The following is a 19,335-nucleotide window of genomic DNA, read 5'->3' on the forward strand; positions in this document are numbered from 1 at the left end:
GGCGTGGGCAAGTACTGGATCAGAACATTGAGTACAGAGGTTAGTACAAAATACAATGGATGAAGGTGATGTACCAACACAGATATACTCACAGCATCGCACTCCTCATTGGAGGAATGAGCTGCAGCGTCTTCATGATAGGTGGTAGTGCTGGACTGGCGGGCTGTGCCACCAGCAGTCCTGGCCTGCCCTAGCACCCCACTAAGGGCGCTGCCTCCCGGGGTGGTGCTGTTGCAGCTGGTGTTGGCATTGGCATTCGTCTCGCTGCCACCAACTCCTGGCGTTCCTCCGACAGGAGTGGACTTCCGCACAGCCAGAGGGGAACGACGCCTCCCGCCGCCATGACCACTACCTCCCACTTCGCTTGAACTGCACTTTTTCCTGCCAAAAAAAAAAAAAACGTGTTACTTGCGAACTGTAGACCCAACACATAGCTGTTACGAACCGTAATGCAACAAACCAGTTACACACTGTTCTACGAACTGTAGATACAACACAGCTTTTACTTACGAATAGTTACGTAACGTTACTTATGATGAACTCTAGATTCACTACTATTGTCACTTATGAACTGCAGATTCAACCTACAGCTCTGGTGGATGATTAATGTTTTCTGCAATTTCTATCACATAATTCTGAAAATTCACTACAATGCTTATGTCATCATTTATGACAGGTAAGTCATTGTGCCCTGGAGTAAAAAAATAATAATCCCCCACATTTAATCAATCCAATCAAGAGATAGATCGCATTCATCGGGGGATGACTGTTGTCTTAAGCAGAGAAAGGGGAGCAGTTTGGAAGGACTCAACCTTTATGAACACAGTGATTCCTGCCCGCTCGAGACCATGGCTATAAGACCTTCCTCCACCACTAAGGGCAGACCGGTCCTACCACAGGAAAACACGCTAATCAAGCACATTTTGGGAATCTTTCTTGCACCCTCAAAAAATGTGCTTGTGGGGTCCGGTAGGGAAAGTCGTTAATTAGCTCTAATTGATTCCTTTCCAAGTTTTAACCGGCAAGAACAGCAGGCTGGCTGCTCCAGCAGGAGGGAGGCCGGGAGATCATGTAACTAGGATGTAGATAACGAAACGAAAATCTGAGCCAGACACATACTAGCATGAGAGACTACGCAATTGTAATCATAATCACTGAGCTATACGATTGGAGATATATATATCGATAAAGAAAATGGAGACTTCCCTGTGGGTATTGATCACGCATGTATTAGTCTAAATGATACTGCATGCGTCTCTCTACGGGTGGGTGGCGAGAGGGAATTCCAAGCTGGACATCACCATAGCTTTTGAGGTAAATTACAAACCAATTACCGTCTGCGACGGTACGATCTCCCAGCACAATGGTATGGTCAAAGAGCGCGTCGGTATACGAAACCACGAGTATAATGATGTCCTCAACTCTGACCTAACCATTTAAGGGTCGGGTCAAAGGCCAAGGATCATATCGTCGTGATTATGAGGTCAACATAAGTATTTTAAACAAACATGGAGCAGAATGGTTCCAAATTCACAACCCTACCCATTCTCCACCATTGATTACTCTCTATCTACAGGAAAAGGTAGAATCTAGAGAGACAAATAATAAGAGATGAACAAAGAACAATATACTTGCTTAGTCCGTGAACACATGTCGCTTCAGGTAAACAGAAGAGACAGACATACGAGGGTGTGTAAGGTCCAGCACCCACCTCCGCTACCGTCCAACGCCCTACATTTTAACCTCCACACACATATTTTCTAAATTTCGTCCAGTTTATCACAGTCTCAGAATTTCTCAGAAAACCATGAAAAAGACGTGATTACTGCGGTCGGGTCCCAGAGGATGTGTGGATGCATGGTTTGGTGTAAGAATTGTGCTACAGGACACAACCATAGCTGGAGACGTTAAACTGTGGTAGGTGGAGACCAGCCTAGACCTGGTGCAGCCACCATAGGGGCGCCCGTCTGCAGTTTCGAGAGTGATGGTCGTAACACACGGGGTCCCAACCGCACGCCTGATCTAGGTCATAGCGGCAGGGGTAGGTGAGGCAAAGGTCGGGACAGAGGCCTACTTTAGACGGTGGTGGGGCTTAACGGGTGTGGGAGATGGTCGAGCTCACCGTGGGTGGAGGTGGTGGAGCTCACCATGGGTGTGGGTGGTGGTGATGGAGCTCACCGTGGGTGGTGGTGGAGGTGGTGGGGCTCACCGTGGGTGGTGGAGCTCACCGTGGGTGGAGTAGGGGATGGTGGGGCTCACCGTGACTGGTGGTGGTGGTGGTGATCGTCGTGGTGGTGGTGGTGGTGGTGTCGGCCGCCGTTGGTGACAGTCTCGAGGAAATCAGCGAGGGAGAAGACAGCAAGGCGAGTGACTGGCGACACCCCGGGGCCGGCCTCGTCCTCGCTGCTGATGAAGATCTCGGGGATGGAGGATGTGGAGGGCGTGCGCACCATAACGGGCGTGGTGGGGCGGGTGTGGGCGTGGCCATGGTGATGGCCATGGCCCGAGGGAGACCCGCTACGGTAACCGGGGGTCAGGCTGGCCAGGGATGGCGGTCCGTCATCCCGCTTGTTCAGGCCACAATCGCTCTTGGACCGCCGGTGGTGACTCCCGCCCGGGCCAGCCAGCTCCGGTAGGCCGCCCACACTCAACATGGCGGCCGGAGCCGTACCGTCCTCCAACGGGCGCGGGCGTGCCAGCTCAAGGGGCGTGGGCGGCTGAGCACTCCAGCAGCCGCCGCCACTACACCCATCACACAGGCGACAACCCACTACCCTCACTATACACTCGCGGACTTCTCATCCTGGGGCGCCACTGCAAAGGACGAGTTCGAACGACTACCACCAAGTCCTGGAGCTAACACTTTACGGGTGCAGCCGCCTGGCCTGGCCTGGCCTGGCCTGGCCACACTTTGTCGATGAAAGTAGAGTTCGGAGGAAGCCGAGTTCACTTACAGCAATATCCTGGGGGCTGGGTATGGGGGGCACCACCTACCTGCAGCTACACATGAGATCTTGTGCCCGTCTGTTGTGTTCCCTGCAAAGTGTAACACCTGAACCCTCTACACTATCTGCTTTATCACCACTCAATAATTACGTCCTTTATCTTCTTATCGTCAGCTTATCAGCAGGACAGCAAATTAATCTTGGGGGGAGGGGGAGAGGAGAATGTGTGGGGGTAACTCCGTCCAATCCCAGTCCCCCATATATCGTCACCGGGACAGTGTTTTACGAGTTCTAGATCTGAGAATCCTGCTTGCTAAACACACACACACACACACACACACACACACACACACACACACACATACACACACTTAAAACAACGCCCACACAAGTAAAATCAATGGAAAAAAAAAACGATTTCCAGATCCATCATTCGTACGAGGCCAAAACACCACACGTAACGTTCATCACGTTCAAACCGTGATATATTCTTGATGAAGTGGTCGGTCCTCGCTAAACCACAGTCGCCTTTGATCAGGGATACATAGTGTGTGTGTGTGTGTGTGTGTGTGTGTGTGTGTGTGTGAGGAGGTGTCATACGGAGGCAAGACCTCTCGTCAACATTCTTTTTTTTTCTGTGATGACGTCTTATCTGTTTACAGTGTTGGAGGGGAGGGGGTGGGCCAACATCCAATACAGAAAAGTTTTATTGTCAAGAGAAAACGGTTCCCCCATCCACAGTAAGGTTAAGTGTCCCCGCATGGGCGAACGGACACAGTATGGACGAAGGGACACAGTATGGACGAAGGGACACAGTATGGACGAAGGGACACAGTATGGACGAAGGGACACAGTATGGGCGTAGGGACACAGTATGGACGTAGGGACACAGTATGGGCGTAGGACATAGTATGGGCGTAGGGACACAGTATGGACGTAGGAGCACAGTATGGACGTAGGGGCACAGTATGGACGTAGGGACACAGTATGGGCGTAGGGGCACAGTATGGGCGTAGGGACACAGTATGGACGTAGGAGCACAGTATGGACGTAGGGGCATAGTATGGACGTAAGGACACAGTATGGACGTAGGGGCACAGTATGGACGTAGGGACATAGTATGGACGTAGGGACACAGTATGGGCGTAGGGACACAGTATGGGCCTACGTAGGGGCACAGCATGAGTGCACGAACACAGGAGAGGATAGAGTAACGAGTCGTCAGTACCGTGACACGACAATGAAGGACTGCAACGTGGGGCGACATGAATTGTATACCACAGAGAGAGAGAGAGAGAGGAAGCTTGAACTTGGCTTAGGTCTACGTAACGATAGGCAGGCGGGAGGAGGGTTGGGGGAGGCATGATAAGTCTGAGGCTTCTGGGTTATCAAAAGTTAAGGTGATAAACCCGGCTATAAGTGAGGTTCCTTTGTCCCAAACAAGGGAAGACATGACTAAGCGCCTCGGTGAAGGAGTTGAAGCTTAGAGCGCTGAGTGAGGAGGATCCGGCGATCAGTGATATGAGAGATCCTCTCCTTATCTGAGGTCAAGAACAGGTTCTGATGTTTCTCAAAAAAAAATTAACAATAAGACATATTTCTCTATATAAGGACTCAGCAAGAGCGCGCACCAGGGAGGGGCCTACGAATGAAACAAACTTACACTGGAAAGAAATACCACCAGGTGATCCAACCTCTGGTGAGTGTGTGTGTGTGTGTGTGTGTGTGTGTGTGTGTGTGGAGCAGGCTCTTGATGCAAGGTCTTCCCAACGGAAACTCTGATAGTATACTTATAAGACTTGATGGGGGTCATGAGAGAGTGAGTGGTGGTGGTGGACGTCTGTAAGATGTGATGAGGTCATTGAGGGAATGGCGGTGGTGGTGGCCGACAATCTCTGGCCCAGGAAGTGGCCACGTACTGGCAATAGGTAAAGAGACACATGACTGGCTCGGAGCCAACAGATCAAGAGGCCATCATGAACAACCTTTACAGATTCTTGTGTGATAATAAGCTCTCGTGAATGACAGGTAACATTCGACTCACCTGACCCAGTATCATTATCTTTACCCCCATTCTCCTAAAGACCTAAGAACCCATACTTAATCATCTTCACCATATTTCGCACGAATAAAAGACTGCACATCTTCGGTAGAACCGGTCATGATCTTGGTTAACAAGAAATCAGTATGAACTTTACGTTGACTGCTCTATAACCGAGCTGGATTACGATAAGTTGGGCAGACGCTAAACGAGGCCGAACTTCAAGTCAGGTTACGCTTTAAGAAAGTTGGCGGAATTAGATTGGCCGAGAAAGAGAAAGTTCGGGGCGGTCCAATATATCTTCGGTTAAGTTACCGCAAGTCTACTCTCAGTTTGTGGCGAAGATGGCTTGAGTCCAGACTTAAAAAATGACAGACGAAGGTGTACAGAGACCCCCGCATGGGCTGCGGCACAGCAGGAGCAACAATAGTACAGAGATCCCCACCTGGGCTGCGGCACAGCAGGAGGCAGCAATGTTATCCCCACACACGGGTGGGGTGGAGGGCAGGCCTTCGGGAAGCGTAGTGACGTCAGAAACACTGTGCTCTCAAAGAACTTCGTAATACAAGTACGTCTACTTAAGTACCGTGTAGCAGGCTTAAGAGCATCTTTCCAAGTACCCAGCGGATATTCCTACGAAGCCTGGATCGGATGGCTGGATAGATTTTGATATCATCTCCGTTTTCTGTGGCTGACTGGAGGGTCTTTGACCTTCAGATGTGCAAATAATTTTTCCAGGGTGCTGGAGGAGTCTTATGATTCGGTTAACTCCTACTCTACCGGCCTGAAGAGGGTATGATATCCGTCCCACAACATGATATCTGTTTTAATTATGTTGGAGATTTCAACCAAAAGTGTACATCAAGGCCGGGCTTTTCTTGAAATATGAAGTGGTTAGAGCGAGGGAGAAATAATAATAAGAGACGAGGAAATATGTTTCTGGTGTTCCAGAGGAAATTGGACGCTGCCTTCTTATAAAGATGCGGGCCTTAAATGTCAGGAAAGATATGAGGGGGAAGGGGACATGGCGTTCTAAAGCTTGGCAACGTAAGGAAAGAAACAGATGCTACAACGGCCCGCCTTTGAGCTCCCACCGGCCACAGGTTATTCATGTGACGTGGTAGTTTGCTAAATATTACAAAGGCAGTGTAATATATATTCTCATACAACTTCTTAAATTTCAATATGCTGTCTGCATTTGCAATTCCTTCAAGTTAGTTAATTCCATTCATACACCGCACAGAGCATGCAAGGAATGTATGTATGTATGTATGTATGCATGATGCATTTATGTTTATGTATTCGAAACTCTACGTAAGTCAAGTGGTTATGTCGTCGTGGTTAAGTGGATCAGTTATCGTAATTAAGTGGATCAGTTGTCGTAATTAAGGGATCAAGTGGTCTTAATCAGGTCGTTAATGAATGCACCACCAGGAATATTCCGTATAGAAAGCATTTTCCATCGTCAAAATGCTTTTCAACTTCCCAACTTTGTAATCGGGTCGTGGGCTGCTGCACCACAGCCTAGCCAGCCAACTGCAGACGTCGCCCCCTGAACCCCCTAACTTACCGTTATAGCCTTCCTCCCACCTCTCTCTCTCTCTCTCTCTCTCTCTCTCTCTCTCTCTCTCTCTCTCTCTCTCTCTCTCCTTATGGAGGAAGCTAATTAAGATATCTAATTAAGACACACCTTGAGCTTCTAAGGCTGGTTCTCAAGATGAAACAGGGGGGAGGGATGGCTCAAGCGTTCAAGCAGACGATCGGTGGCTATGTATTACTACACAGGCTGTTTGCGTGCAGGGGAGTCGTTAGTTCCGTGAACAAAACATCTGAAAACTCGCGAGTAAATGTCTTGAATAAAAAAAATAAATAAATCCGGTTAAACGCACATTCCTGGCCAAGTACAAATAAAATAAATCGGGTTAAACGCACATTCCTGGCCAAAGGGCAAATAAAATTACCCACCAGATCCTCATCATAAAGTTTAAAAAACTGACGTCACTCCCTTTGAGTTGTGAATACAGTGGCGGCGTTATTTAAACGTCGCTCGAAACGGCGACCGTTGGAGGAATGTTGGTCCGCGGGGAATACCCAGAGCCTAGTGTGGGCGGCCGCCGCGTACGGTCGTGGCCCGATATCGACAGGAATTTCTCGATAACTGCCCTTGAGTAAGCCACCTTACCCCGTTGAGTACGTACCTTAACACACTGGGTGAATCAGCTCATCCCCTTCAGCACAACGGCTCAAACCCCCTTGAGTGCTAAGGCTTAACCCCATTCCGTACTACGACTTAACCCCATTCCGTACTACGACTTAACCCCTTCCGTACTACGACTTAACCCCTTCCGTACTACGACTTAACTCCCCGTTCCGTACTACGATTTAACCCCCTTCCGTACTACGACTTAATCATCATCCCTTGTGAATGATGACTTCGGGCACCGTTCTCAAAGGCGTCGTAACCCCCCAGGGAGTTAATACAACCGCTGGGGTGGCAAGGTGGGTATATACGGCGGTGAGGTGCAGACTGCGGGTGGGTGAATCGTTATTGCAGTGTACATACACGTGGCGGCGGTGGCGTGCGTGCGGTGGTGCTATTGAGGCGGGCATGTGGTAGGGGAGTGCCCCTGGCGCCGGCGAGGGCGGTAGTCAGGCACCAGGAAGTGTGGCGGGACACCATCGTCTGCTACTTCATGGTTCGACCAACATGATGTTGAGCAAAGGAAGTGACACACACACACGCACGCGCGCACGCACACACACACACACACACACACACACACACACACACACACACACACACACACACACACGAGGATATGGATGTGGTTAAGGGAATATTTTGCAAACTCTCCATATCCTATATTGGGCCAAAACTAGGATATAATTCTCAGATTTGGTCACCGTACCTGAAGATTAAGCACAAAAGAGCTAACAGAGAAGGTCCAGAGGAGGTCAACAAAGATGGTGCCAGAATTAAGAGAGCTGAGTCATAGGGTAAGGTTAGAGGCTTTATATGTGCCCAACTTCAGAGAGAGAAGAGAGTAAGAGGGGTAACCTGATCACATCTTTAAAATTCTTAAAACAGATCAATGATGCGGAGAAAGAACAGTAGTCTGGGATACGTAGAGACAGAACAACCACAGGACATAACATGATATCAAGCAAGCAAGTCGTGAAGAGAATGCAAGGAAGTACTTTTCCAGTTAAAAGGGGAGAGGATGAATGGAACAGACTGATTGAGGACATGGTTAATATGGGAGTGAAGAGACTGCATATACATACGAGGTTAAGAGACGGGGAAATACAAGTGTAAAACTCCCTTCCCGTTGACTATAAATATTAATTACACACACACACACACACACAAAGCTTCATCATAATGTAACTGCCGTTGTCCTTGAAGCGTCCTCCCTCCATTTCTCTCGTTTTCTTTCTCAATTTCTTATTCCTGAAGTGACAGTTTTCTCTTTCGAACTGCTTAATGTGACATCACCACAAGCCAACAAAGAGACGAGTTGTTGATATATAACTACACCACGAGAGCGTCAACAAGAAGCTTGGACAAGCTTTCCAACGCTTAATATCTAAGTGTAACATACCATAGACATGCTTGTCTTCACTGGCCACATTACGTATGACGTATCTGAAGAGGTTCCACAACAAAGGCATGTCGTTCAAAACCCGTCAATGAAGCGTTGGCGACTGTTCGCAACACAGGAGGAGAGTCCGACGCTCCTTGAAAGCCTTCTGATTATCTGGTGCGGAGACAAGAGACCTTTTGGTCGAGGGTGGAGAGCTGGGCATCGCAGCAACCAGATCCAATAGCCTAGTCGCGGATGCAACATCATCCCTAGAGCCAGATCCACCTGGGGCGCCACCAGTCTACAGCGCCCCATCACACCCCAGGCGGTCTCCTGGCCTCCTGGAGTCGCCTTTAAATCTTGAGAATTTAAAAGGGTTTACCACTACAGATTCTCGCCCCAGCCACCATCAACCGCCACACTGCAGCACAACCTGCTTCTTATCCTTTCCTCCCTCGGCAGTTTTTCTTTATATCTTTTTATGCCTAGCTGTCTGGGGCCCCTGCTTCAGCGAGGAGGCGTCGGGAATAAATAAATGAAGGCGCCATCTGCACACATCCTCTCTCCAAAACATCTACATGTATAATGTACAGACCACGGCAGCCCACCATCTAAAGCCAAGCCCCACACACACTATCTTACAAGTTACCTCGTCCGCATCATTATACCCTGGTTCATCACAGTGACAGCACGTCGCCTCCCATATGCCACACCAATCCAATTCATTTAATCCCACGCAGATCTCTCATCCTCCTACACCATCAGGTTCCAATACCGTGAAAGGATCCTTCACTCCATTCTTCTGCCACCTACTCACTCTCACCTCCCCCTTGCTCCTAACACTCCTGACCCAAAGACCCTCTGAAGCAGTCAATCTTCATAATTTTCTCCATTTCTCCGGACCATTCTAGCAGACTGGGCTCAACGACACCGCTTCCGATGGCGCACCAGGAGCTGGTGGCAAGCACATATGGCTCCTCTACCAAGATATGGCAACAAACAATTTCATTCACGGGATGAGAGATAGGATGAATGAAGGACTACCAGAAAGCAGCATTAGGGCCGCGGAATTGGCTCTCAACTGCATCAGTTCCACGAACAAACTCAGGCGCTACGCCACGGCACACTGTACAAAAAAAAAAAAACAAAGAAACTGAAACACTAATATGAAATCCACTGTAACTTTAACAACACACATGCTGTAACCTTCACAACAAACACGCTGTAACCAAAACCATCCAGGGCCAACGTCAGCCTGTACCACCGACACACCACTACACTGACATCTGACGTTAAGTCCAGCAGCGGCAGAGCCAACACACACCCCATTATCGCCTCTCCACCAACATACCCCACCATACTCTCCCACCCATTGACTGGGTCTTACATAGCGCCCTACACACACCCACACTTCTAATATCAGTACCAGCGAGAAGGCTCTTCCTAGGAACGGCTTTTATACGCCTCACTCGAACCAAAGGGGATTAGGTTTTATCCAACGTCCTGAACCCTTCTAAGCTTGTCCTATACCTTTCAACCCTCATGTGGTTCTGTGGCCGGCTACAGCCCTCCTGCTGTAGCCTCCACCACCCGCAGGGGGGAAGGGACACAGGTTCTCCTACAAAGCCCCATGGACCTGGCAGCCGTCACAACCTCCAATGGTTGTGATAACCTGTTGTCCTGCCTCATGAACACCAGGTCACCACACACCTGGTCACAACACCTCAGCAAATCAGTCCACCAGTGGGGCTGGTCAGGTTCGTTGTAGAGCAGGGCAATTCACCAGACAGGTCAACGTAACAACACGCGTTACGACCAGAGGCAGGTGGTCTATAACATCCGGTATCGGTAAGGAAAGCGATACGGCTCTACGGATATGCGATACGTGCTGGCGATGCCTCTGTGACGCTTGCTCTGCTGCCATACTCTCGCGTGTTCGTGGTGGTGGCCGATTATCTTGCTGTCCGCATGACAACATTCTGAAGCCGCTCCACACCTGCCCAAACCATGCAATCATTGTCCTGATGACGTCAATCCCCTCGCGCCTTCGACTTGCTCCCCTAAGGACGACGTCATAGGCCAAGCTATCATACCCATTTAGGCTCTAGAGTATTGGCCTGACGACATCTGATGTAGGCAGGACAGCAGCAGCAGCAGCAGGCTCCCCAGACCCTGGTGTTGGCAGGAGGTGTGTAGGCCTGACAACGGCTGGTGTAGGCAGGCGCCGTAGCCAGCCAACGATGAACGAGTCGAGTGTCCAGGGAGTCGAATGTCAACCAGAATTTGCCGACCAGTCGCAGGGATGTGGAGTGAGAGGACAGAGGGAGATGGGGCCCGAATGAAGAATAAGAAGGAATGCGTAACAGAGAGAGAGAGAGAGAGAGAGAGAGAGAGAGAGAGAGAGAGAGAGAGAGAGAGAGAGAGAGAGAGAGAGGGGGAGAGAGAGAGAGAGAAACGTAATCAGTACCCATGCGGCCGTGGTCTGTGTCTGGGTGTGAGGGAGGGGCTGTCACACTAGGTAACCAAGGCCAGTGGGGGCAGTTACCGCTGCCTTCCCCCCTCCCCCTAAATACACCAGCACCCCCTCCCCCCAACCTCCAGTCCACACAAGGTCACACTTTACCACCAAAATAGCCGATGAATCAATCAGCTGACTCGTAGCAACGTGAAGACAACAATCGAAATTCTATCACTAATATCTTTTTTTTCAACTCCCTTACAACCCCTCTCCCCATCGCAAGGTCCTCCACACAACACTTCCCTCCATACGATAAGGTCCTCCATACAACACCTTACTCCACACCACAGTACCCTCCCTCCCTTGAACCTACCACACCTCCGCTACCTCACATCCTTAATGGCTAGGTCTACACCCTATACACTTTCCTTTATACTCTCCACTTCCTTCCTTTTGCACTCTCTACACCTGCGTGTACCCTTACACACTCACCAGGTCAATGCTTTAATTATTTAGTACACCTGTATATTCTTGCCACCACTATACTCTAAACTATGATACGTGTCATAACTCCTGAGCCACTCAAAAGCGCTATCACACCGCCCGACAGCCGCGATAAAATACGCTAACTCGCTTCACCAACGTCGCCCTCCCTTAAAAATACCTCAGCCTCGAGTGACTGTGGCCAAACTCATTTGAGTAACACTCTCCTCCTCAGCTTCCCCCCATTTTGCCCCAACTTTATCTGACCCTATACCCTAGAGGGTCAGGAGGAAAGGGGCGGCTCAGGTCAGCAGCAGCAGTGCCCCTCACGACCTACAAGTTTTACGTGTTTCCGTGTCTCACATTCTGAAGCTGTGAGTAATGTTTACGTAACCCTGTGAGGGATGCCTGACACCATCACTTTCCCCGGTGTGTCAACGTGTGGGTACTTGCGGTGGGGAGGCGATGGGGCACCTGTGGAGGAGAGGTGTTGGGGCACCTGTGGCGGGGTGGTGTTGGGGCACCTGTGGTGGAGAGGTGTTGAAGCACCTGTGGCGGGGAGGTATTGGGGGCACCTGCTGCGAAGAGATGGTCGTGGTAGGTATCTTCAACCACTAGCATCACCTCGAGGCATAACCTGAGACAAAGAAGGATGCTGGGGTGATTCTAAACATCATAATCAATATGACCAATGAATCCTTTCTCACGGTCGACGCGGAATACGTAACCCGTGGTCCTGCGTCAGCTCGTTACGGATGCCGAACACTTGAGGACGTCCTCACTGGTAATACGCCACCAACACTCACCCATCCTCATAACCCTTTGTTTACGTCGTCGCCGTGAGCACAACGATGAGAGACCACCCTTGGGTAAGGCGCGCCTTAGCCTTCGTCCTGAGGAGCGACCGGGTGAAGACAAAGGAAAGGCCTGGTCGTCATCGTATCCAAGGGCCGTACCACCATCGTGCTCAAGCGTTTGACAATAATGACCGACGCAACACATGGTACTATGACCTCGACCCAGCTACTCTCGCACAGCCAGTCACACACACACACACACACACACACACACACACAGCACCGTTCACACCTGCGGCTCCCACACAGCCACACACACACACACACAAAAGAGGGGCAGACAAAGGCTACTACCGTAATCCCAGACGAGACTGGAGTCAGTTTATAGATCAAGGTTCAATAACTGGGCACCAACGTCCCAGCGGATAAATGGCACACAAAATGGTCACCAAACTTGTTCAACTTTCACTGCTTTTCAGATTATTTTTCAAGTTTCTTTTCTTCTTGCTTTAGCGAACGTTCACTGTTGTCCATACATCCTGAATCATAATTTCTACAAATACGATGCACCGTTCTCCACACTGACGTGGGCTACGCTCTCCGTGTGTACGGGCACGACAGGGAACATTCCACGAGGCGTTGTTTTCACAGCCTGCAAGGAGGCAAAACACTGCTAATCTCCAGGTGTTCGTCAGTGATTCACTGCACAACACTAACACATGTGTGGCTCAGCAGGAGTAGCAACGGGGCAGGTGTCTGAGCCAGCTGTGAGCTGGGGGTACACACGTGGAGAAGCGGGTCGTGTCGTGCGCTGGCCAGCGTGTGTTTGTGTGTGTGTGTGTGTGGCGCGCCTCACAACTACCTCCACTGACACTGTCAACGCCACACCGACTACCTCCCTCCCTCCCCCAGGCTCTACCTGTTCCCTCACCCACCCACCCCCCACCATAGTATATTCCCGCCTACCTCCCCCCACTTACCCTAACCCACCACAGTACCTCGGCCACCCATCCCACCCACCACTGGAGCCTCCCTCCCCGCCTCTCTCTCTCTCTCTCTCTCTCTCTCTCTCTCTCTCTCTCTCTCTCTCTCTCTCTCTCTCTACTTCAGAGTCATCCACTCTCTCCGTTTATTCTGGACCTCACGTCCACCTCCCTCCATCTCTCGCATCACCAGGCGAGACACTTGCTCCTTCCCCCTCCTCTCTTATAATCTCCTCATCTCCCCCCCCCCCCTTCGGTCGTCACCGCGCCCCGCCCACATTACCTGCCCCACCCCCTGATCTACCACACACGCCACCAGCAGCTACGCCTCTACCATACAACCATACACACACTAGGACACACTCTCACCTCCCGTCCACCTGGGGCTGGAGGCTGAGCTGATGTCTCCTGGCTTATCTCCTCCAACCGACCGTCCTGCCCCACCAACCGACCATCCTATCCCTCCACCCGACCATCCTGCCCCACCGTCCGACCAACCTGCCCCACCATCCGACCATCCTGCCCCTCCACCCGACCATCCTGCCCCACCATCCGACCATCCTGCCCCACCGTCCGACCATCCTGCCCCACCATCCGACCATCCTGCCCCTCCACCCGACCATCCTGCCCCTCCATCCGACCATCCTACCCTTCCACCCGACCATCCTGCCCCACCATCCTACCACCCTGCCCCACCATCCTACCATCCTGCCCCACCATCCTACCCCTCCACCCGACCATCCTGCCCCACCATGCGACCATCCTGCCCCACCATCCGACCATCCTGCCACACCATCCGACCATCCTACCCTTCCACCCGACCATCCTGCCCCACCATCCGATCATCCTGCCCCACCATCCAACCATCCTGCCCCTCCATCCGACCATCCTGCCCCACCATCCGACCATCCTGCCCCTCCATCCGACCATCCTGCCCCTCTACCCTCCTATCCCTGACCCCTGCCGGGGGGTTAGGCTGGTCCTTGACCCAGTATGACCGGTCTGGGCCGGACCCAGTTCGGATCAGGTTCCCACGCAACGGCCTCAACCCCCTTCCCCCCTGCACGGGAACCCCCTGCTCTGAGGGCGGCCACGGCCACGCCAACCAGTACATTCCATCAACCTCATGACCCCCAGTACTCCCCGTGGCTCACAATCAACCTCATGACTCCAGTCATCCTCATAAACCACCATCAACATCATGATCCCGGAGCTTCTCATGGCTCACCATCGACCTCACGAGTCCAGTACTCCTCATGATCCACTATTAGCCTCATCCCCCAGTTCTCCTCATAGCTCACCATCAGGACTCCAGTCCTCCTCATAGCTCACCATCAGGACTCCAGTCCTCCTCATAGCTCACCTTCAGGACTCCAGTCCTCCTCATAGCTCACCATCAGGACTCCAGTCCTCCTCATAGCTCACCATCAGGACTCCAGTCCTCCTCATAGCTCACCATCACACCCTCATTACGGGTACCGGCGACTCCAATCCCTCTCCACCCTCATGGCTCACCATCATCTTTCTGACATCAACCAGCCTCACGGCTCACGCCAAACCATCCATCACACCAGGATTTTAACCCCTCTCGGCACAAACCTCCTCAAACACGTTAAGCAGGGGGAGGTGAGCGTGAAATGGCGTCAGTAGGTGAAGGCTACGCAGGACACGTACCTGCTGTACCCTATACGGTACACGGTCGTGTAGGTACGGCAGGTAACCTCCCCTCACCCTCCCCAGTATTACCCTCCCCCCCAGCAGCTGTGTATCCGTGATGTGAAGACCTCAGGCTGGGGGAGGGTTCAGGGGGAGGAAGAGCTGGTGGAGGAGGGGGGACATGGACAGGAGAGCAGAGGGAAGGAGGTAGTCCGGAAGAAAAAGGACCGGGTCAATGTGAGGAGTTCACTTTCACCCGTCACACTCCTACAAAGCGTCACACCCGCCTGGCTGGGAACGCACGTCACCAACTGCCAGGATGGAACGCACGTCACCAGCCACCTGGTCACACCCGCCTGGCTGGAACGCACGTTACCAGCCACCTGGTCACACCTGCCTGGCTGGAATGCACGTCACCAACCACCTGGTGACACCAGCTTGGCTGGAACGCACGTCACCAGCCACTTGGTCACACCTGCCTGGCTGGAATGCACGTCACCAACCACTTGGTCACACCTGCCTGGCTGGAATGCACGTCACCAACCACTTGGTCACACCTGCCTGGCTGGAATGCACGTCACCAATCACCTGGTGACACCAGCTTAGCTGGAACGCACGTCACCAGCCACTTGGTCACACCAGCTTGGCTGGAACGCACGTCATCATCCGCGACATATAACGAAATTCTGCTACACTTCCCAAAGACTTACGACCAACAGCACACACACACACACACACACACACACACACACACACACACACACACACACACACCACTGTACGTCTGGCCATAACAACAGACGACCCTCGACAACACTATGGTACAACGTCATCACCGCTACACATCCACCTCACCAGTCATATATCACCTTAACATTTCGCTACCTTCCCATGGTCGTAACATTTCGCTACATCACACGGTCGTAAGGGACTGGAAAAGATGATCAAGAAATCAAATTGATGACTTCCTGCAGAGGAGAAACTAACTGAAGGACAACGTGGTTCCAAGGAGAGGAAGTCATGTGTAACGAACCTCTTAGATTTCTAGGAGAAAGTGAGCTCTGTTGTGGACAAACGAGAAGGTTGGGAGGACTGTCTGTATCTGGGCTGCCAGAAAGCATTTGACACTGTGCCACACAGGCGGATGGGCAAAGAAGCTGATTCTTCAGAAGAAGGAGGACCATTTCAATGGACAAATGTTCATCTTGGTGGAAGGGAATAAAAGATGCATGTCAGGGAAGTCATCCCAAAATGGGTCGTGGTCACTAGTGGGGTGCCGAAAGGGTCTGTTCTGGGTCCACAGCCAATCTAGATCAGGAGAAATGAACTCGTGCAGGAATATGTCTGTGGATGATGCCATGGACATGCGAAGAGGGAAGAAAACAGCTTCAACCTACCAGCAAAGTTGGTCTGATACATGGCTGATTAGATTAAGTTTAAATAAACATCGAGTAACACGGATGGGACACAGTAGCAGATAAGCTTTCAGAATCTGTGGGTGAGAGGGACTTGGGAGTTGACAGCGTCCCTAACGAGTCGCCAGGGTTACACATTCGAAGAACAAGGAAATATTCGTCTGTTGGCGAATATCAAAAGATCACCCAAGTTCATGGGTAAGGAAATATTTAACAAGGTGTTCACATCCTACATTTGACCAAAGGTAGAATTTGCTTCTCAAACCAAAGGAAAAAAATAAAAAACCGTCCTGGATAATGTCCCGGGAGCACGGAATCCCTACCTAGAACACAAGTATCTAGAACCGGTATTCGAGCAACCAGACACCGTGGCAGGAGACAGAATGTCACCTACAGAATACCTCGAGCTAGGAAGGGATAACCCAAGCTGCAAAACATCGCGCTAGGATGTCATGTATTAGGGAGAAAAAAAGAAAAAGTGTTGTGAGGTGGCGCTTCACAAGATGAGGTCGCATGACGTCATGGTGTGAGGCAGAGCCCCCTACACACACACACACACACACACACACACACAAACATCGCCACTCAGCGTCGTATTCGTCCCGCCTCATACGTATCCAAGATCACAAATGTGTAGACGCTCATGAGAGGCAAATGGCACATCGGTCCGTAATTCTTTCCCGCCCGCTTTGCAAAGGCAGTATATTAGGCGTTCTTTACGACCTAATACATTACTTATGAGTGAATCGCAATCTGCGAGGCTCAGTTTACGCGTGGGAGCATGATAACGATCCCAGATCACGCATGCTCTTGCCTAAATCTGTTTATAATAACGGATACCGAGTTGATATTTGGCAACACGTATCTTACAAGCTGTGGTTCATACCGCGAGGTAATGTGCTCTGCTGGACGTATGATACCTGGACTTTTATGCTTGACTTCGTTGTCACACCACCACCACCACCACCTACCGCTAGGGATATTACTGAACTGTGGTGTGCCTCCTGAAGGAGGAGGAGGAGGAGGAGGAGGAAAACGATATCCATATTCAGGTGTTCGAGTCGCTCCTCCAGACGCTGTGTGTGTGTGTGTGTGTGTGTGTGTAGTGTAAGGTCCCGCGGTGGCAACAGAAAACGGCCACTAAATCAAGGGGGAACTGACAGAGACATGGCCCTCTATGTATAGCTCGTCCTACTGAGAGCACCACTTGAAGGGGTTGACGTAGAGTGGGAGCCAGTGCGCGGGCCTGAGCCTGGCGTGAGGTGATGCGAGGTGGACGTACACAGGGTGAGGAGGACCACTGAAAAGAAGCACGTTCGTCCTCCCTCGCTGAGTAACCTGAAGCCTTCTGTGATCTGGATCTAGTTACTATCTGGTGTCACACGTACACGTCTCTCACTCCTCCGATTTTCTTACTGGTACGCGTCGGGCGCACATCAGGAGTGCTCCTTCTGTCCTCAACTCTACGAGATAATCTTCCGCTGTATTTTTTGCCACTTAACGTAAATCTCGCTGAGCTGTATATGTAACGGTGTATCTCCCGTCCGTATACGTCACCTGCTGTTATCAGCTGCAATCGAACACCATTGCTTCACTCTCCTATATTTCCCCACTGGTTTCAGGCCAGTGAGTCAGAGGAAGTGATGTTATATATCAAATATACATTACTGGTGATAATAAGATACTATGTATTATTCTCTCTGATTGCCTCACTGATGACTAAGAACGAACATCTCACACAGGATACATGATTTCGCTTTTTGTGCACTTGTTCACCTGTCCTGCCACCTGGAGAGGTTTCATCTATGTTACTTATAATCTCTATCTTACTTATGAGTGGTTGTAAATCCTCCAAGATGGACTCCAACTGGAAAATGAGGTTTCCAAGACGATCAAGGTAGGATCATACGATTCCTAATCGTTCTGTGAGTTCTTCTCGTCTCACGTCTGTGTCTCAATCGTACACACCAACTCCCAGCATGTTCTCCCGACTGTCACACCAGAATGCGAGGCACAGACCTCACTGTGTAATCTTACATTCGTGTTTCCTTGAAGGCTGTAAACACACGACTTGTCTCAGTCAACAAGCCACTTGTATTATGAAAGGGGTTTTGTTGTTCATGTGTTGATTCTGTGTGTGTGTGTGTGTGTGTGTGTGTGTGTGTGTGTGTGTGTGTGTGTGTGTGTGTGTGTGCGTGTGTGTGTGTGTGTTGGTAAATCTGAAGGATGTTGTATAGCCTGTAGTCCAGCTGTTGGCAGAGTGGTCTCAAAAGGTTTCCTTTTTGCTCTACTTCCTGTAGTTCGTTGCCCTACTGCTACTGTGTCCATTCTGACTATCTCCATCTTTCTTCTCTCACTTTCCTTCGTTTATTTGATCACATCTTCGAATCGTGATCATTTCTAGTGTTCTTCTGGTCGCGTTTCACTTGGTTATGCTGCGGGTTCATGATGTTCTCCCAGTCAGCCAACCTGTGGACATTACACCCACGTCTTTTTTTTTTTTCCAATACTGGTGACGACCGGTGCTTTCTTGGAAGGAAACGTCTATATACACCTCTTGCAGGCCCACCTGCACATTAGCTGCACGAGTAACATGACATCACACGTTGTTACACTGCACTACACTACACTACACTACACACACACACACACACACACACACACACACACACACACACACATAATTCCCTCACTAGCCTTACGTCAGCCAGACCCGCCGCACGCAACACTAGGCCAACACACGTCAACACCCCGCCAAGCACTGGCTGCAACACCCGCTATGTGTCTCTCATTAACACAGCACCCGCATGAGTCCGCCTGTCAACACGACCCACTGAGAAACACGACACACACTGGCTGACGAATACGTGCGACCCACTAACACCCACTAGAGAAGAAAACATGTGGAACTAGACTGCCTATACTGTCTTGTCTGCCAGCTTCGAGTTCTTGCACGGTGCCAGGGGCGGCTGT

The 19,335-nt window shown here is 50.8% G+C and overlaps 1 protein-coding gene across 12 annotated transcripts in view; it reads right to left on the reverse strand.

The window, feature by feature from the left end:
- Positions 1-19,335, reverse strand: part of Dmtn (transmembrane and coiled-coil domain 2 protein Dmtn) — a 309,359-nt gene that overhangs the window by 24,457 nt on the left and 265,567 nt on the right. For 4 of the 12 annotated variants that reach the window (XM_071673480.1, XM_071673488.1, XM_071673497.1 and 1 more), the window contains one exon: positions 93-381. In XM_071673480.1, the coding sequence (XP_071529581.1) occupies positions 93-381 (289 nt within the window). Of the gene's footprint in view, positions 1-92; positions 382-2,259; positions 3,037-12,662; positions 13,190-19,335 lie in introns of those variants that run through there. The other 8 variants (XM_071673507.1, XM_071673472.1, XM_071673446.1 and 5 more) reach the window with 6 other exon arrangements.

The sequence above is a fragment of the Panulirus ornatus genome, chromosome 2 (assembly GCF_036320965.1).
Source record: "Panulirus ornatus isolate Po-2019 chromosome 2, ASM3632096v1, whole genome shotgun sequence".
NCBI classification, from domain to species: Eukaryota; Metazoa; Arthropoda; class Malacostraca; order Decapoda; family Palinuridae; genus Panulirus; species Panulirus ornatus.